Source organism: Callorhinus ursinus, unplaced genomic scaffold (assembly GCF_003265705.2).
Source record: "Callorhinus ursinus isolate GAN/ISIS: 27379988/994484 unplaced genomic scaffold, GSC_fseal_2.0 scaffold80, whole genome shotgun sequence".
Taxonomy (NCBI): Eukaryota; Metazoa; Chordata; class Mammalia; order Carnivora; family Otariidae; genus Callorhinus; species Callorhinus ursinus.
This window is the reverse complement of record NW_027397142.1, coordinates 1,299,217-1,315,199: the sequence shown is the minus strand read 5'-3', so window position 1 is coordinate 1,315,199 and position 15,983 is coordinate 1,299,217. Positions and strand designations below refer to the sequence as shown.

General features: G+C 36.5%; 1 protein-coding gene across 2 annotated transcripts in view; it reads left to right on the top strand.

The window, feature by feature from the left end:
* The window catches only part of KMT2C (lysine methyltransferase 2C), a 276,338-nt gene that overhangs the window by 110,288 nt on the left and 150,067 nt on the right, over positions 1–15,983 (top strand). For both annotated transcript variants that reach the window (XM_073887521.1, XM_073887522.1), the window contains 3 exons: positions 2,450–2,650; positions 5,907–6,055; positions 7,387–7,496. In XM_073887521.1, coding sequence (XP_073743622.1) covers positions 2,450–2,650; positions 5,907–6,055; positions 7,387–7,496 — 460 coding nt within the window. The remainder of the gene's footprint in view (positions 1–2,449; positions 2,651–5,906; positions 6,056–7,386; positions 7,497–15,983) is intronic.

Genomic DNA, 15,983 nt, shown 5'->3' with positions numbered 1-15,983 from the left:
TTCAGGTCATGATCCCAGGGTCCTGGGATCGAGCCCCACATCGGGCTCCCTGCTCTGCGGGAAGCCTTCTCCCTCTCCCACTCCCCCTGCTTGTGTTCCTGCTCTCGCTGTGTCTCTCTCTGTCAAATAAATAAAATCTTTTTAAAAGAAATAGTGTAATGTTACCTTCAGGTGTACAGTAATATGATTCAACACTTCCACACATCACCCAGTGCTCATCACAACAAGTGCACTCCCTTTTTTTTTTAAAAAAGGATTTTATTTATTTTTTGACAGAGACACAGTGAGAGAGGGAACACATGCAGGGGGAGTGGGAGAGGGAGAAGCAGGCTTCCCGCGGAGCAAGGAGCCAGATGCGGGGCTCGAGTCCGAGATCATGACCTGAGCCCCTGAGCTGAAGGCAGACGCTTAACGACTGAGCCACCCCGGCGCCCCACAACAAGTGCACTCCTTAATCCCCATCACCTGTTTCTCCTGTCCTCCCGCCCACCTCCCCTCTCCCAACCAGCAGTGTGTTCTCTGTAGTTAAGAATCTGTTTTCTGTTTTGCTGCTGCCCTCGCACCCCCCGCCCCGCCATTGTTCTTCTGTTTTGTTTCTTAAATTCCACATATCAGCACAGGGAAAAGAAAAAGTAAAAGAGTGATGCAAACCAAGAAACAGACTCTTAACTCTAGAGAACAAACTGAGGGTTACACAGGGGAGGTGTGTTTCTGGGGAATGGATGAAATAGGTGATGGGGATTATAAGGAGGGCACTTGTCCTGCTGAGCGCCTGGTGTTGTATGGAAGTGAAGAATCACTAGGTTCTGCACCTGAAACTAATTAACTGCACTGTTTGTTAACTAACTGGAATTTAAATAAAAACTTGAATAAAATAAAATACTCCATCATAAATAATAATAAAATAAGGGGTAGATGGATAAAATGAGAAAAACAAAATACTGCTAACGGGTAAAGCTGATTGATGGGTTCATGAGCATTTATGAACTATTATTCTACTTTTGTATCTTTGTTCAAAAGTTTCTGTAATAAAAAGTCAAAGATGCATGTGATCTTTAAAAAACAAAAAAGCCCCAAAACAACAACAGAATTCCATACGAGTGAAATCATACTGTATTTGTCTTTCTCTGACTTATTTCGCTTAGCATAGTAGTCTCTACTCCATCCATGTTGTTGCAGATGGGAAGATTTCATTCTTTGTTATGGCTAATATTCCATTGTGTATAAACTACATCTTATCCATTCATCATTCGACGGACACTTGGGCTGTGTCCATATTGTGGCTATTGTAAATAATACCGCAGTAAACGTAGGGAGTGCATGTACACATGCACCTTTGAGTTTGTGTTTTTGTATTCTTTGGGTAAATACCCAGGAGTGTGATTGCTGGATCATAGGGTAGTTCTATTTTTTACTTTTTGAGGAACCTCCATACTGTTTTCCACAGTGGCTGCACCAGTTTACATTCCCACCAACAGTGCAAGACGGTTCTCCTTTCAAGGAGCAGTCTTTCAATTCTGTTCTTTCTAAGGTCCCTTATTAAGCATCTATTCCATAAGCATATATTGTTTTTGTCTTTTAACTTTTTAATTTTATTGGAGTTAATAGATGTTTAGAATAAATTTACGTTTTCAGAAAAATTGAGCAGATGGTACAGAGTTCCCGTTCCCAGCCTGCCCTCCTTCCCTGAGTTTCCCCTTTATTAGCATTGTGCCTTAGTGTGGTACATTTGTTACAATTGTTACAACTAGTATTGATACATTACTAATAACTAAACACCATAGTTTACATTAGGGTTCATTCTTATATAGTTCTATCAGTCTTGACAAATGCCTAATGTCATGCATTTGCCATTACAGTGTATCATGGGAAATAGTTTCACTGCCCTAACATTGCCTGTGCCCTACCTATTTATCCCTTTTCCACTTCTATTGAACTCTTTCACACACACCCCTCATCACTGACTACTTACCCCAGTAAGCCCTTAAATCTACATTTTTATGTCTCTGTGTTCACGTGTGTTTTATATCTGTGTCATGCTAAAGAATGGTCCATCAGGTGCTTCAATAAAACTTTGTCATCACAGGTTTTCCAGCTGGTATGTTGTCCAGTGGCCATTAAACCCTTCCCTCTTTCCCAGCCTCAGCTTTACCTTCTTCATTCTTCTTTATTACTTACACTTTTCTTGAATTAGATTAAAATTGTTTTTCTAAGTACAAGTTGGAATTTTTTGATTTGGTAGGTCTACTTTAAAAAGTCATGCTATGAATTGCTAATGTATAATTGATTATTAAACTTAATTGTTCTTATAGCCTATACATACTCAAGCTTAGCTTGCGCTAATGTCGTAATATTTAATTTTAAAGCACAAGTACCTATAGTCTGTCACTTTAAAAATAGTTGAATAAAACTACTTTCTCCTGTCTTTCTTACTTTTCATTTCAACCAGTGAACAGCTCTGCGCTTTTTGTTACTGTGGTGAAAAAAGTTCCTTAGGACAAGGAGACTTAAAACAATTTAGAGTAACGCCTGGGTTTATGTTGCCGTGGAAAAGCCAGCCTTCTAGCAAGAAGGACATTGATGACAACAGCAATGGAACCTGTGAGAAAATACAAAACTCAGCACCACGAAAACAAAGAGGACAGAGAAAGTAAGCAATTTTGAATAAATGGTTGGAATGCAGTAAGGCTATCTATAATGTATTTTCATCTCAGTGAATAGACAAATGGGGTTGTTACTGAATCATTTCTCATGTTTTTCAACATTCGTAGGATGCTTTATGCCTCACCATTACCACCATAAAACACTCCATTTCTCAAAATTTCTTGTGTAAAAAAAGTGTGTTATCTTAATTGTATATTAAAATCAGTGTGATCACAAAAGTTAACCTTTAGAAGAAAACTTTAAAGAACATAACATAAACCTAGAAGGAGTTTATGGAAAGAAGGTAAAACAGATCAGTGAAGTCTTTCTTTTGTTCCTTTGAATAAGTTTTTGATTGTTTGTAAGAATATAACCTAACAGAATAAGAAAACCAAGATGGTTTTCTCTACCCATGTTCTTTTTTTTTCCTCTACCCATGTTCTTTATTTATCATTTAAGTTATTTTTATGGTTCAGAGGATATTGAGCCTGTCCTATAATCTGTTATAGTACAGGGTTAACTTTCTTTCTAAGTAATTATATGCTCAGAATGCCCTTTCTAAAGTTAAAGAAGAAGCTCTTTTCTTTTTTAATGAAATAATAATTTACTAAGGTATTTGTATAACTATACATGTGTGTCTGTGTTCATCAACATTATAGTTACCTAAAACTTCTCTCTGATAAGTTTAATTTTGGAATTAAAAATTTTTTTTGTATGTTGCTAAGTTTTGTTTAAAGGCTATCTTAATATGTGGATTTGGCTCTGGTAGTTGAGGGAGTAGAAGTTTCTGTAGTCGATGAGAAAGTGTAAAATTAATTTAGCTTGGAAGGCCAACCAGCTCTGCCCCTTGAGGGTGATGATGTAATCCTCCAAGTGCTTATCTGGCTTCTATCCAAATTTAGGTACTAAGGCATTGTTGTGTTGTCCTTATGTGATTGGCTCCTTCTTTTGGACTGCAGCCAATGCCTTGAAGACCTGAAGTAGGAAATGAAACAATAACAAAGAGAATCTTTTAAAAAAATTTAAGGTGGAACAGCTTAAGGAAGTTTAGAAGTCCTATGTTTAGCATCTTGATGTTTGAAAGTTTGAAAGGCCAGAGCTAGATCATACAGAGGAGCTTTTCCTTTTGGAATCAATTGAGTGCTCACATCCTAATAAAATACATCAAAAGTCTAGCAAACTTGTAATGTCCATCAGTAATTAGCAAATCTAATGGACTGAACCAGCTTATATCTCATATTCTCATGTTCTCCCTTTGAATAATGGCAATTATATAAACACTTATTCTGGGAAATACAGTTGGGCTTCGTTTACTTATTTTATAAGCTGAGTTAATTTTTGGTGAAAACTTTTATGGGCTAAGATAAGTATGTAAAAAGGATCCTTGGTTTAGTCTTTATATACACTTAGTGTTTACCAGTGTATTAAGTAATGATAACAAGACAGTTAATGGACTTTAGGAGTAAAACACATTTATAAAATTTGGAATTCATTTAGGGGTAGACAGTTTAGTTTGGTAATGATTTTAAATAGTTACACAATATATTACTGATGAGTAGAAACCACATAAGCTTGTTTTTGTTTTTAATATGAAGAGGAGGTTTTAAAAAGAATTTTTCTCTCTTGATGGCATTAAATTGTAAGAATATGTAATTGGAGGTCTTTTTCTCTTTTGTTTTAGACTTAAATTTTGGGGGTATGTGTTTCAGCTGTCTTCTCCTGATGGTCTTTCTTAAGTTGGGCTGCTGTCATCCTTAGGGTTGACATCAGCATCTCACTGATATGGCATATCCATAAAAACTGATTGCAGAACCTAAAGGTGAAATATGATTAAGCTAGTGGTTAGGAATTGGTTAGTAATAGACTGATTAGTCATTTCATTAGTTTTTATACCCATCTCCCCCTTCAAATACTGGTACAAAGGAAATATCTTAGAACAATACATTAATCTTTATAGATGAACTGTTCGTCTTTTTCCCCCCTCCCAATAAAAGAACAATGATTAGTAATGAAGAATCTATTTGTAGGAATGGAGATCATATTTATAGGAAAGAGTTTGTTCTCATTATATTGGGGGCATTTATAAAAATGAGAATTTAAAGTTAGAATAGCATGCTAAAAAAGTGAGTCTATGCATTTCTAATGCTGAACATAAAAAAAACTGGTTATTTTTATATGGCTTGATATTTAAATGTACTTATTGAAATATGTTAATACTTTTTTTCTTTCAATGATTCCAGGTATAAAAAAGTTTAGTACCCTGGTCATTGTGCTGATTTTCTCTTAATAGGAATCATGATAAATATCCAGCATACAGAAGTGCAGTGAGTTATGATCTATATTCAATAGTGATTTAATCCAGAATTATGATCAGGTTAAATACTATGATATCAGGAGAAGATTAAAGTTTTAGTGCCAGTCATCTGATTTCCCATATTTAATGTTTAGACACAGTAGTAGTCATTGTTTACTTAATGATCTCAATTAGTAGCTGAAGTTTGAAGGCTTTGAAAGTCTGAAATCGCCCATGTGTTGTATGCTTTATTATTCAGTGTTCATTTCTATACTGCTGTTTTTACTGTTACATTGTCATCTTTATTCCCCACCCCACTAGTAGCTATTTTGTTTTTGCATTTTACTTCTGACTTGTGAGGTAAAGTCTTACTAGAGAGTACTTGCAACATCATGCCACAGACCAGCTGTCGAGGTTTGTTGAGGGGCCTGTAAGAAAGCTCCAGCTGACACATCTGCTCCCACTACCTCCCTCTTCACACTTTGTAGTGGGTTTTCATTTCCTCTGGGAAATAACCTTTCTTTACATAACATTAACTGCCAGCTCCATTGTGCTAGTCCTCACAATAAAGCAAATTAAAATTTCTGATCCAGTTATGTTTCATAAGCATTTAACTGAGGCTGAAGGGAATATTTATTTTATGATAAAATATAGTTCCTGATTAGAATATTAGAGTGTCATTAAAAAAATTATAGAATGGCAAAATAAACTTGTAACTGTAATTTTTAACACTTCCTTATGGATTTGGATACTTTCTTTTTAGTTGTTGCTTACATGATAAAATATAGCAACCCAGTTTTATATTACACTATGAATAATAACAGTTGTATTCTACAAGTTGTTTTATGACAGTTTATGCCTAATAAATTAAAATTGATTTGGCAATACATTATACTAAGTTGTTATAAACAAAATAATTATTTACTTGTTACCACTTTCACATCTGTTTTGTTTTGTTTTATTTTTCCAGAGAACGATCTCCTCTGCAGAATATAGTATCTTGTGTAAGTGTAAGCACGCAGACCGCTTCAGATGATCAGGCTGGTAAATTATGGGATGAACTCAGTCTGGTTGGCCTTCCAGATGCTATTGATATCCAAGCCTTATTTGATCCTACAGGTAGGAGCTGGTCTTCAGTGGATAACTATCTCTTGATTCTGTAGACATTATTTATTTATTTATTTTTATTTTATTATGTTATGTTAATCACCATACATTACATCATTAGTTTTTGATGATTCTGTAGACATTTTAATTTTAGTGAGTTATCAACTTAATAGTAAATACCTTTCATCTAGAAATAATTATCACATTGTAAAAAATGTCATTGTTTAAGTATGCTTGCTTAGGTAAAATAAATTGTCTAATTATGTATATGTAATTTATTTAGCATCTGCACAGGGCCAACACTGAGCTGGATGCTTTTATAAATCTTTGTGTTTATTCTTATGTAGATAGTAGGGCCATGGAGGTCTGATAATTGAGGAAAGAAAATTTTAAAAGGAACTGTGAGAAGTTGGGGAACTTGGATGTCTGAGTCTATTTGATGCAGGGTGAAAGACAGTAGCTCTTAGCCATGTGGCTATCTTATTATAAGATAACACATAATCATGATATGGTGCTTTTGGGATTTTGAGTTAATTTCAGTTGAACTACATATTGATTGATAGTGGTTCAAGTGTTGTGTGGTAGAGAATTGAAGGACTGACAGGTTTTTAGTGATTGATGTGGGCTCTTGGTGTGGGATGAAGTGACTGGAGGTGTAAATGTAGCTTATTTGCCATTCATTCTCTTTGTCATAAAGTATTATATAATGTCCTTTATTTTTTTATGTAAAGATACCAAATAAAATATAGTAAAATTTAAATAGAATGACTAAGAACTCATTTTTTGTTGAAAAAAATCACTCCTTCAGTGATTGTCAAACTTGTGTGCATCAGAATCACCTAGAGGGCTTGTTAAAACATAGATTTCTGGGAACCACTACAAGTTTTTGATTCAGTGGGTCTTGGTTGTGGTAGGATATTTTGCATTTTTTTTTAAAATTTTTTTAAAGATTTATTTATTTGAGAGAGAGAGAGCATGAGTGTGTGCGAGAGCACGGGGGGAGGGGCAGAGGGAGAGGGGGAGAGAGAATCCTCAAGCAGACTCCCTGCTGAGCACAGAGCGTGATGTGGGGCTTGATCCTGGGGCCCTGAGATCATGACCTGAGCCCATATCAAGAGTTAGATGCTTAACCGACTGAGCCACCCAGGCACTCTGACATTTTGCATTTCTAACAAGTTCCCAGATGATACATTTGGGAAGGGCTGACTGCTTTAGTATGATCGCAAATACAGGGTGCCATTGTGTGTCTACATGTCAGAGTTAGTTTGGGGGCTTTACATCTTAATTAGCGTTAATATGCTTCCTGTTTATTCATTTGCTTCTTTTCACTTCAACTGTTTTAGGCACTTGTTGGGCTCATCACCGTTGTGTGGAGTGGTCACTGGGAGTGTGCCAGATAGAGGAGCCATCATCAGTGAACGTGGACAAAGCTGTTGTCTCAGGGAGCACAGAAGTAAGTAGAAGTAACAAATATTTAATTAAGCCACAGTTTTGTAACATTTACTCTAGTCAACATAAAGGTTCACTTGCAAGAATTGTTTATTAAATGGTTACTATAATGTAAAAACCCGTAAAATAGGAATTTTTAATTTTGTATACAGGAGTATTTTGTGCGTACCAGTAGAATGTGTATATCAAGCTGTGCAATAAATGTAAATCTTAAAAACAAATATTGTACATTTAAATCAGAAACATTTTATCAAAAACTAATGATGTAATGTATGGTGATTAACATAACAAAAATTTAAAGGGGGAAAAAAATAAAAGTAATAAACCCCCCCCAAAAAAAGAAGTTAAAAACTTTAGAAATGAGAATTTCCAACTGTATTTATATTTGTGCGGTTACTCTTTAAGACAAAATGGTTCAATTAAGATTTAACATTAAGAGACAGCATTTGACAGGCCTTTAGTCCACAGTGTGCATCAGCTCTGTCAGATATTTTAAAAAATCGATCCAGATATTTCTTTACAGTCAAGTTGGCGGTTCAGTTCATCTTTTTGGCACCATCCCAAAGTAATACCATGTACACAGTCTACTGTCTTTTAAAGTTTTCACTGAGATTTTCATGTGATTTTGAAATGAGCACAAAAATATATGCAACATTTACCTTCCATCTATAAAGGAAACAAACCCTATGAAGTGAAATTGCTAGCTGCCTACAAATTCCCTTTGATTTTTGACAGTTATATTTGGGAGAAGTGAAACAGCCCTTCCAAAGGAATGTTAAAAATGGAATTTTGACCGTAGAAATTATGTGGGCTTTAGCAGATGGAGTATAGGTAAAACTTTGCAAAGTGTAGTCAAGATAGGGACTTAGATTCAAGTAATTATTCAATTAGTATAATATTCGCTTTACTCAGATTATTAAAATGACCTAAATGTCATGGATGAGTAACTCCCACCTCAAGCTTAGTCAAATTAGAGTTCTTGTTTTGGAAATGTGGCATTACATTGAAATGCTTATGTCATCAAATTGTGAACAGTATAGTGCATGATAATAAATTCTGCAGTCTGGACATACTTCGATGGCCAGATCAAGACTGTGATAGATCAGTGAGCACTCTTTTTGTCACAGACTACTTCAGAAGTAGTGTTAGATTATTTTGTGGAAGTGAAAAATATTCTAGGAAAGGCAATGAACAAAGGCTAAAATGAACTTTGTGGTGTTCGATTGGAATCAGGGAATCAATGTAAACTGGTTTTTAATATTTATACAAATACAGAGATATAAATTTGTGTATACATGTGGGTTAGTATGTACACATACATTTCCTAGCTCTCCTCACTAAGACGGTTGTTAAAACTTGCCTCCCCCTGCCCTTTTTGGATAGAAGATACCATCCTTGTGTTTTAAATACTTACTGATAAATATTTAGATGGGATTTAGAGATGAAGTCTGTGCCCTCCTGCTGGCAGAGGAATCAAGGGCCCTGGGAGACCTGCACTCCATCTCTTTATGGAGGCATTGTTATGGAGTGGGCAGGAGTGGTGGAATGCAGATGGAGGAGCCCTTAGACGGAGCGGTGGGGCCCCAGGGGGACTGTTGGCACATCGTCAAACCGTCACATCTTCACTCAGTTAAGTCAGTCCAGACTTAGGGTAGCATTAGTCTTCTGTTGCCATTTCTACAGTTTTTTGTTTGTTTTGTCTTTTGGTTTTCTCCATTATCAAATAGGCACAGAACTTAGCTAGAACTTCTCTCATTTGCTTGTCCCTAAGAAGAGTTTGTCTCACTGACAGAAATTCAAACCCGTAACAACACATTTGTTAATAAGTCTGTGGGGAAATAGGCACTCTTTTATATTCCCTGCTGATAGGATGCAAATTGGTATAAATCTTCTGGAGAACAATTTGGTGATACCTAAAAACTATGAATTTTGACCTTTCTAGGATTCTGTCCTGAAAATATGCCTCCAATAATGCAAAATACTTGTGCTATTAAAAGTTAATAATTGCAGCATTGTTTAACTTGCAAAATACTGGAAACAACCTAAGTGGCCACGCATAATAAAATGATTGACTAAGCTATGGTATGGTTCATACAGTGGAATATTGTGTGTGTAAAAATACAGTGAGGAATATCTCTATGAAATGATGTGAAGTTGGTTCCAACATGTATTTTTAAGTGAAAAAAAGTACAAAAGACCATTTATGAGATGTGCATCCTTTTATGTAAGAAAGGATGAAATATAAGAAAATATATGTGCATATGGTCAGTTTGGAAAATAAATACAGGAAGGCTAAACAGGAAACTGAAGAGATTGGTTACCTATGGCAGGTGAGTAGGAAAGAGGTGGAAAGGAAATGGGAAAGGGTCTGATGTAGCATGGGTGAGGTGTGACAGACACTCTCAGAGATCTCTCTTTGTATAGCTTCTCTGACTCTTAGAACCATAGGAGTGTTTCACATACCCCCTAAATAAGCAATTACAACTATCTAGGATATGGGGGAATCCAAAAAGGAATATCAAAATTCACAGTAAAGGGAATAGGGAAGAAAAGAACTAACCTGAGTAACTGGCAGACAGTATCTTGACTGGTTAGCTGGAAAGCTCAAGACAAAAAGCACGGCATGTATGTGCTGGAGGAAATGTGTTTCTCACAAGGGTATGGGTTTGCAATTCTGAAACTACTTTATGTGTATATTGTAAGCGAACAAATGAGTTAAATATATGGTTGATAATGAGAACTAGGTTTTTCAGTGTTGGAGAAAGGAGCTACAAATAAGGAAAAGCTAAGATGAATTTTGTGTTGAAATGGAATCAGAAGTATCAGTATAAACTCATGGTTCTTAATATTTATGTAGACAGTTATAGAAATACAGATGTGTAGATGTGTGTATACACATGAGGCAGTATGCTTACATATAATTCCTAGTTCTGTCCCCTGTGAAGGCCTAGACATAGTGACCCTCAGCAGCTGTGAACACACCTGGTGCCCAGATCTTGGTTCCTAACCACTATTCGCCAATAAAAGGAACCGGGTTCCTTGAGAAGTAGTTCATGGTACGGGGAAAATACAACCTGAGGTGCCAGAAAGTAAGGAAGTGCTCAAAAAGATGAAGACGTGTTGAAGACACAGGAGCCAACCTGAAGGAGCTCCTAAGAGCTAGACCAATTTGAGCCACAACAAAAAATACAGGATTGGGTTTTCATTCACAGAATAAAATAAGTACACGAGTCCATACTGATATGAATGAATGGATGAATGAATAAATGAATGAATAGCGCAAGTCAGTCATACCACTCTTTTACCTACCACACTTCAGTACTGGACTTCCTGTTTCATTCAGAGAAAGAGGAAAAAAACAAAACAAAACAAAAAACCAGTGCTCACGACCTGACAGGACTCTTCGTGATCTTCCCCACCCCCATAAGTACTTCTAAGATGTCACTCACTCACTATGACTCTGCCCCTCATTTGCTTCCCTCAACCGTACCAGCCCCCTTCCTCTTCCTCAAATGCACCGGACATCTCTTCCCTCAGGGCCTTGGCACGTCCGGTTCCCTCTCTGTTGAATATTCTTCTTGGATATGTGATGGCTTGCTTCCTCATGTCCTTTAGGAATTTATTCAAGAGTTGCCTTGTCAGCGAGGGCTTTGCTCAGCTCCCTATTGAAAGTTTCAAGGGTCTTAGCCTCAAATAACATCCCTGTTCTATGGTTTTTTCCTTTGTACTTGTTGCCATCTAACATAGTATATAATTACTTAATGATCTTGTTAATCTTTCCTTGCTAGAGTGATATTGCCAAGGATCTTTTTCTGTTTTGGTTATTCCTCAATAGATTATTTGTAGCCTAAATGAATAGCACTAGAGATCATTCATGGAATCACTCATAGTTACAGGAAAGATCCAAAGTGCCAGAGTGTTAACGGAGGTCACTAATGTAGTTAATTTTATAAAAATGTATGAATACATAATTGTCAAAAAAACCTCTAAAATAGAGTAGAGCTTTACAATTCTACCTAAGTGATGTGGGGTGGAGAGCAATGACAAAATCTTTGCTATCTCAAAATGTTCTCTATGGGTCAAACTATGTAGAAGTGCTATTGAACTTGGAATACATTTTTATTTTACCAAAAGACAGATGTTCTAAATTTGTTGACCTTTATTTTGATGACATGTGGATGAATGTATTATGATACCTACCTCAAAGAAAATAAACATTTCATCTGTCTCTTCAAGATAAAGGTGACATTTCAGCAATGAGAATGTAATGACTTCAAAGAAATGTGCTGGGGGTTGAGCATTTTGAAAATGGATGTTTGGAACTATTTCTGTTTGATATTTTATTGCTAGGATAGCAATAAAATTGTTTTACAAACAATGAAAGTTTGTAAAAAACAAAAATTCTCACATTTGTCAAAAAATTTTGGACACAGAATTTTCTGTTCTGTTTAAAATATTCTGAAGTGGGTGCCTGGGTGGCTCGGTTGGGCGACTGTCTTCGGCTCAGGTCATGATCCTGGAGTCCCAGGATCTAGTCCCACATCAGGCTCCCTGCTCACTGGGGAGTCGGCTTCTCCCTCTGACCCTCCCCCCTCTCATGTGCTTTTTCTCATTCTCTCTCTCTCAAATAAGTAAATAAAAAATCTTCTAAAAAAATATTCTGAAGAGTTTAGTATGTTTCAAACCCATTTGTTGAAAATAAAATGAATACTTCTTGATTATGGAAGGTGAAAATTTAACTACATTTTGATAATTTTGGTTGGGATTGAAAAACAGTTTTAGAAATGATGCACTAATACTGTTTAGATCTTATTTTTGTTAGAATCATTTGTTTTTAACTCATGACAGATAGTGAAATAAACTCGTTAGAATCAGGCCTTTCAACCTAAGAAGACAGAGGAGAACAAGATGCAAAGGTCAGATGGAGGGGTTGTAGTGCTCTGTAAACTTTTTGATTGTCAGTATCTTTTAATAAGTATTTGAGCCTGCATCATTATTATACATTCTCACTGGAATATGTATCTCTCCTTTATGACACTTTACCAACATTTGTAAGTTTACACTGTTGGTGTGAGTCTTTTATTAATTTCAGCCCCCCCCCCAGGGCTGTATGCACCATGAACACATGGATAATACCTGTTTCGGTTTATCATTTTATCTCCAGTGCTTAGCAGAGTACCTGGAACACAAGCGAGTTATTGATCGGATAAATGTATGCATGAATGAAATCTGCCAAGGAAGGGCAGTTAGCTGAATGGAACGGGAAGTGTTTATCTAGTGGCTGCCTCTGAAGCCCCAGCCGCGTGCAGGCCAGCTTCCCATGGCAAAGACCTAGCCAGTCTTGCTGAGGTTGAGAGATTCTGGTTTAATTAATATTATTATTCCTATTTAAAAATTAACATTTAATATAATTCTCTCAGTTTTTGTTTTTATTTATTTTCTTTCTGAATTATTCAGGAAGGTGGGGTGACACAGGGGACTGAGCTGAGCCCTGAGTCCCTTATGATTTCCTCAGTTTTGTTTTTTTAAGATTTTATTTATTTATTTGACAGAGGCACAGCGAGAGGGGGAACACAAGCAGGGGGAGTGGGAGAGGGAGAAGCAGGCTTCCCACAGAACAGGGAGCCCGACACGGGGCTCGATCCCAGGACCCTGGGACCATGACCTGAGCCAAAGGCAGACGCTTAACGACTGAGCCACCCAGGTGCCCCTGATTTCCTCAGTTTTTAAATGGCATTCTATATCAAATTGTTTAGTTTTTCTGTAATTTCCTTCAGATTGTTTTCAGTTTTTCCAGGGGGACCTTTATCTTTTGCTAGATTGAAGAATATGCTATACTGTGAACCTATGTTTCAGGAAAGGTAATGGTGTTTTTCTTTTAAATTCCTCTTTGGAGCCCTGGAGGTGCTACCAACATCTTGGAGATCTGGATAATTTGGATATTATTGATGGAATAGTTTGATTCTGAATGCTACAGATGTTTGATCATTTATTTACCTGAAGCCCCCATTTCCTGCACTCTGCTCATTGCCCTCTAAAAGATATTACCAGTAAACTTCCAACACATACTTCTGTTCTTTTGACTAGTTCTGAATTAAATGTTCAGTGTAGTACTCTATAAGTAAAACATTAAAAATTAATAATATTATCTCCCTACTTAGAATTGATAATTTCTTATGTTTTCTCCCTCCCCTCCTGCCACAACCCCGTATTGAAATTCCATTGTATTATACTGATTTTTGGCCAGGTGTCTTGTATAAAACCAACTTAGTTCTGTGAGAAGAGTCGTAAGTTTTTTGTATTTTTGGTTCTTTTTATAGATTGCAAAAAGAACAAAAATAGCTTCTCTCTCATGAGGTCGGTGGCAGTACACATTGAGAATATAGATAAGCAATGTAATGTAATTTTGGTAAAAAAAAAAAATTTTTTTTTAAACAATATATGGTGGAAGTCTCTCCACACCCATCCTCTAAGCACCTGGGAGTAGGTTTATATAAGATTATTTAAATATTGGACTGCATCTTTATGTAAGGTGATTTGCAGGCACCTATTTTATCAATAATGATGTCCAATACTGTTATTTTTTATATAATCCTAGTAATGTAAGTGTAAAGAATGCATCAAGTTATATATTCATTTTGCCCTATAGTTTTTTAAGAGGAAGGGCAAACATTCACAGATCTGAATTCTGTTTGCTGGGGGTCCATGAGAATGTCTTCACATTGGAGAATCACTAGAAAAACTAATGTCATGCACCATAAAGTTGTAATTGTGGCTAAGATTTACTGCCGTGATATGGTGAGGATATATAATGGAAGGATCTCAGTGGAAAAAAAATATTGACAGTGTCTGGAGGAATTCACGTACAGCCTCTTCCTTAGGTGCTTACCCTCCTATGAAGGGTTACTCAGAGCACCCTCTTGTCTTTGCAGTGAAAATGTAGCAATGTGTGTGTGGTGCTCCTGCCCTGAATGGTGGCTAGTCACATAGGCAGCCTTTGCCTAGCACATACCAGAAGGGAAGTCACATTGTTTGCCCAGATAGTATAGGCACAGGCAACTGCTCTTTACACTGAGGGAGTCATAGCAACCCTCCCAAAATTCAGGTTCCCAGGGACCAGCTGTGCAGACAGGCCTTTCTAAGGAGAGCGGTCTCAAGACGGCTGTGTTAACCCTTTTTAGCACAGAACTGAAATTATATATCAACTGTAACATTTCTGTTCTCCAGACTGTAGAAGGTATACATCATTGAATATTCCCCATCATAGGGAGGCTGTGTTAGGTGCTCTAGTGGTTATATGGAGCTTTGTAACTTTGATCAGAGAAAGATCCTGATAAAGATACTTTTGACTCTAACAGAGAAATCCTGTGTTTAATTCTGAAATCTCCTTTGTCTTATATTAATGGATCCAGTGCAGCTTTCTTTTGACTAGTTTAAGCATGGTATATCTTAGTCCATCCTTTTACTTTAACTCTTTGTGTCTTTATATTTAATGTATGTTTTTTGTAGGCAGTGGTTTTGCTTTTTAAAAGCTAACCTGACAATCTCTGCTTTTATAATGGGAGTGTTTAGGACATGTGTATTTAATGTGATTAAATCTTCCTTTTTTTTAATCCTATTTGTTCTTTGTTTCCTTTTCTTGCATTCTTTTGGATTGGATATTTTTTTATGATTCCATTTTATCTCCTTTTTGGATTATTACCTATAACTGCTTTGTTATTTTATTGGTTGCTTTAGGGTTTATAGTATACATCTTTTATTATCACATTCAATCTTTCAGTGATATTATAATTTCATATATAATAAAAATGTGCTTTTGTTTCCTTCCATTTTTCCTCTCCTGGAATTTGTGCTATTGCTCTCATGCATTTGAGTTTTACATGTGTTATAAATGCCATAAAGTATTGTTATTTTTTTAAAGATTTGTTTATTTGAGAGAGAGAGCAAGCACATGGCGGCTGGAGAGGCAGAGGGAGAGGAAGAGAAAGTCTTAAGCAGACTCTGTACTGAGCCTGGAGCCCGACACAGGGCTTGATCTCATGACCCTGAGATCACAACTTGAGCTGAAACCAAGAGTCCGGATGCCCAACTGACTGCACCACCCAGGCACCCCAAGATAATGTTATTTTGATTAAGCTGTCAGATATCTCCTAAAGAGACTTAAAAAAAAATAGTTACCCCTGTTATTACCATTTCTGATGTTCTTCATTGCTTTGTATAGATACAGATTTTCACCTTCTGTCATTTTCTTAGTGTCTGAAGATGTCCTTTAACATTTCTTGCAGTACAGGTCTGCAGGTGATGGATTCCTTTAGTAGTTATACTTCCAAAGTGCTTTTATCTTCCCTTCGTATTTGAAACATATTTTTGGCAGGTACAGAATTCTAGTTGACTCCCCCATCATTACTTTAAAGATGTCGTGCCACAGTCTTCTTGCTTGCACTGTTTCTCATGAACTGTCTGGTATCATCCTTTTTTTTTTTTTTTTTTT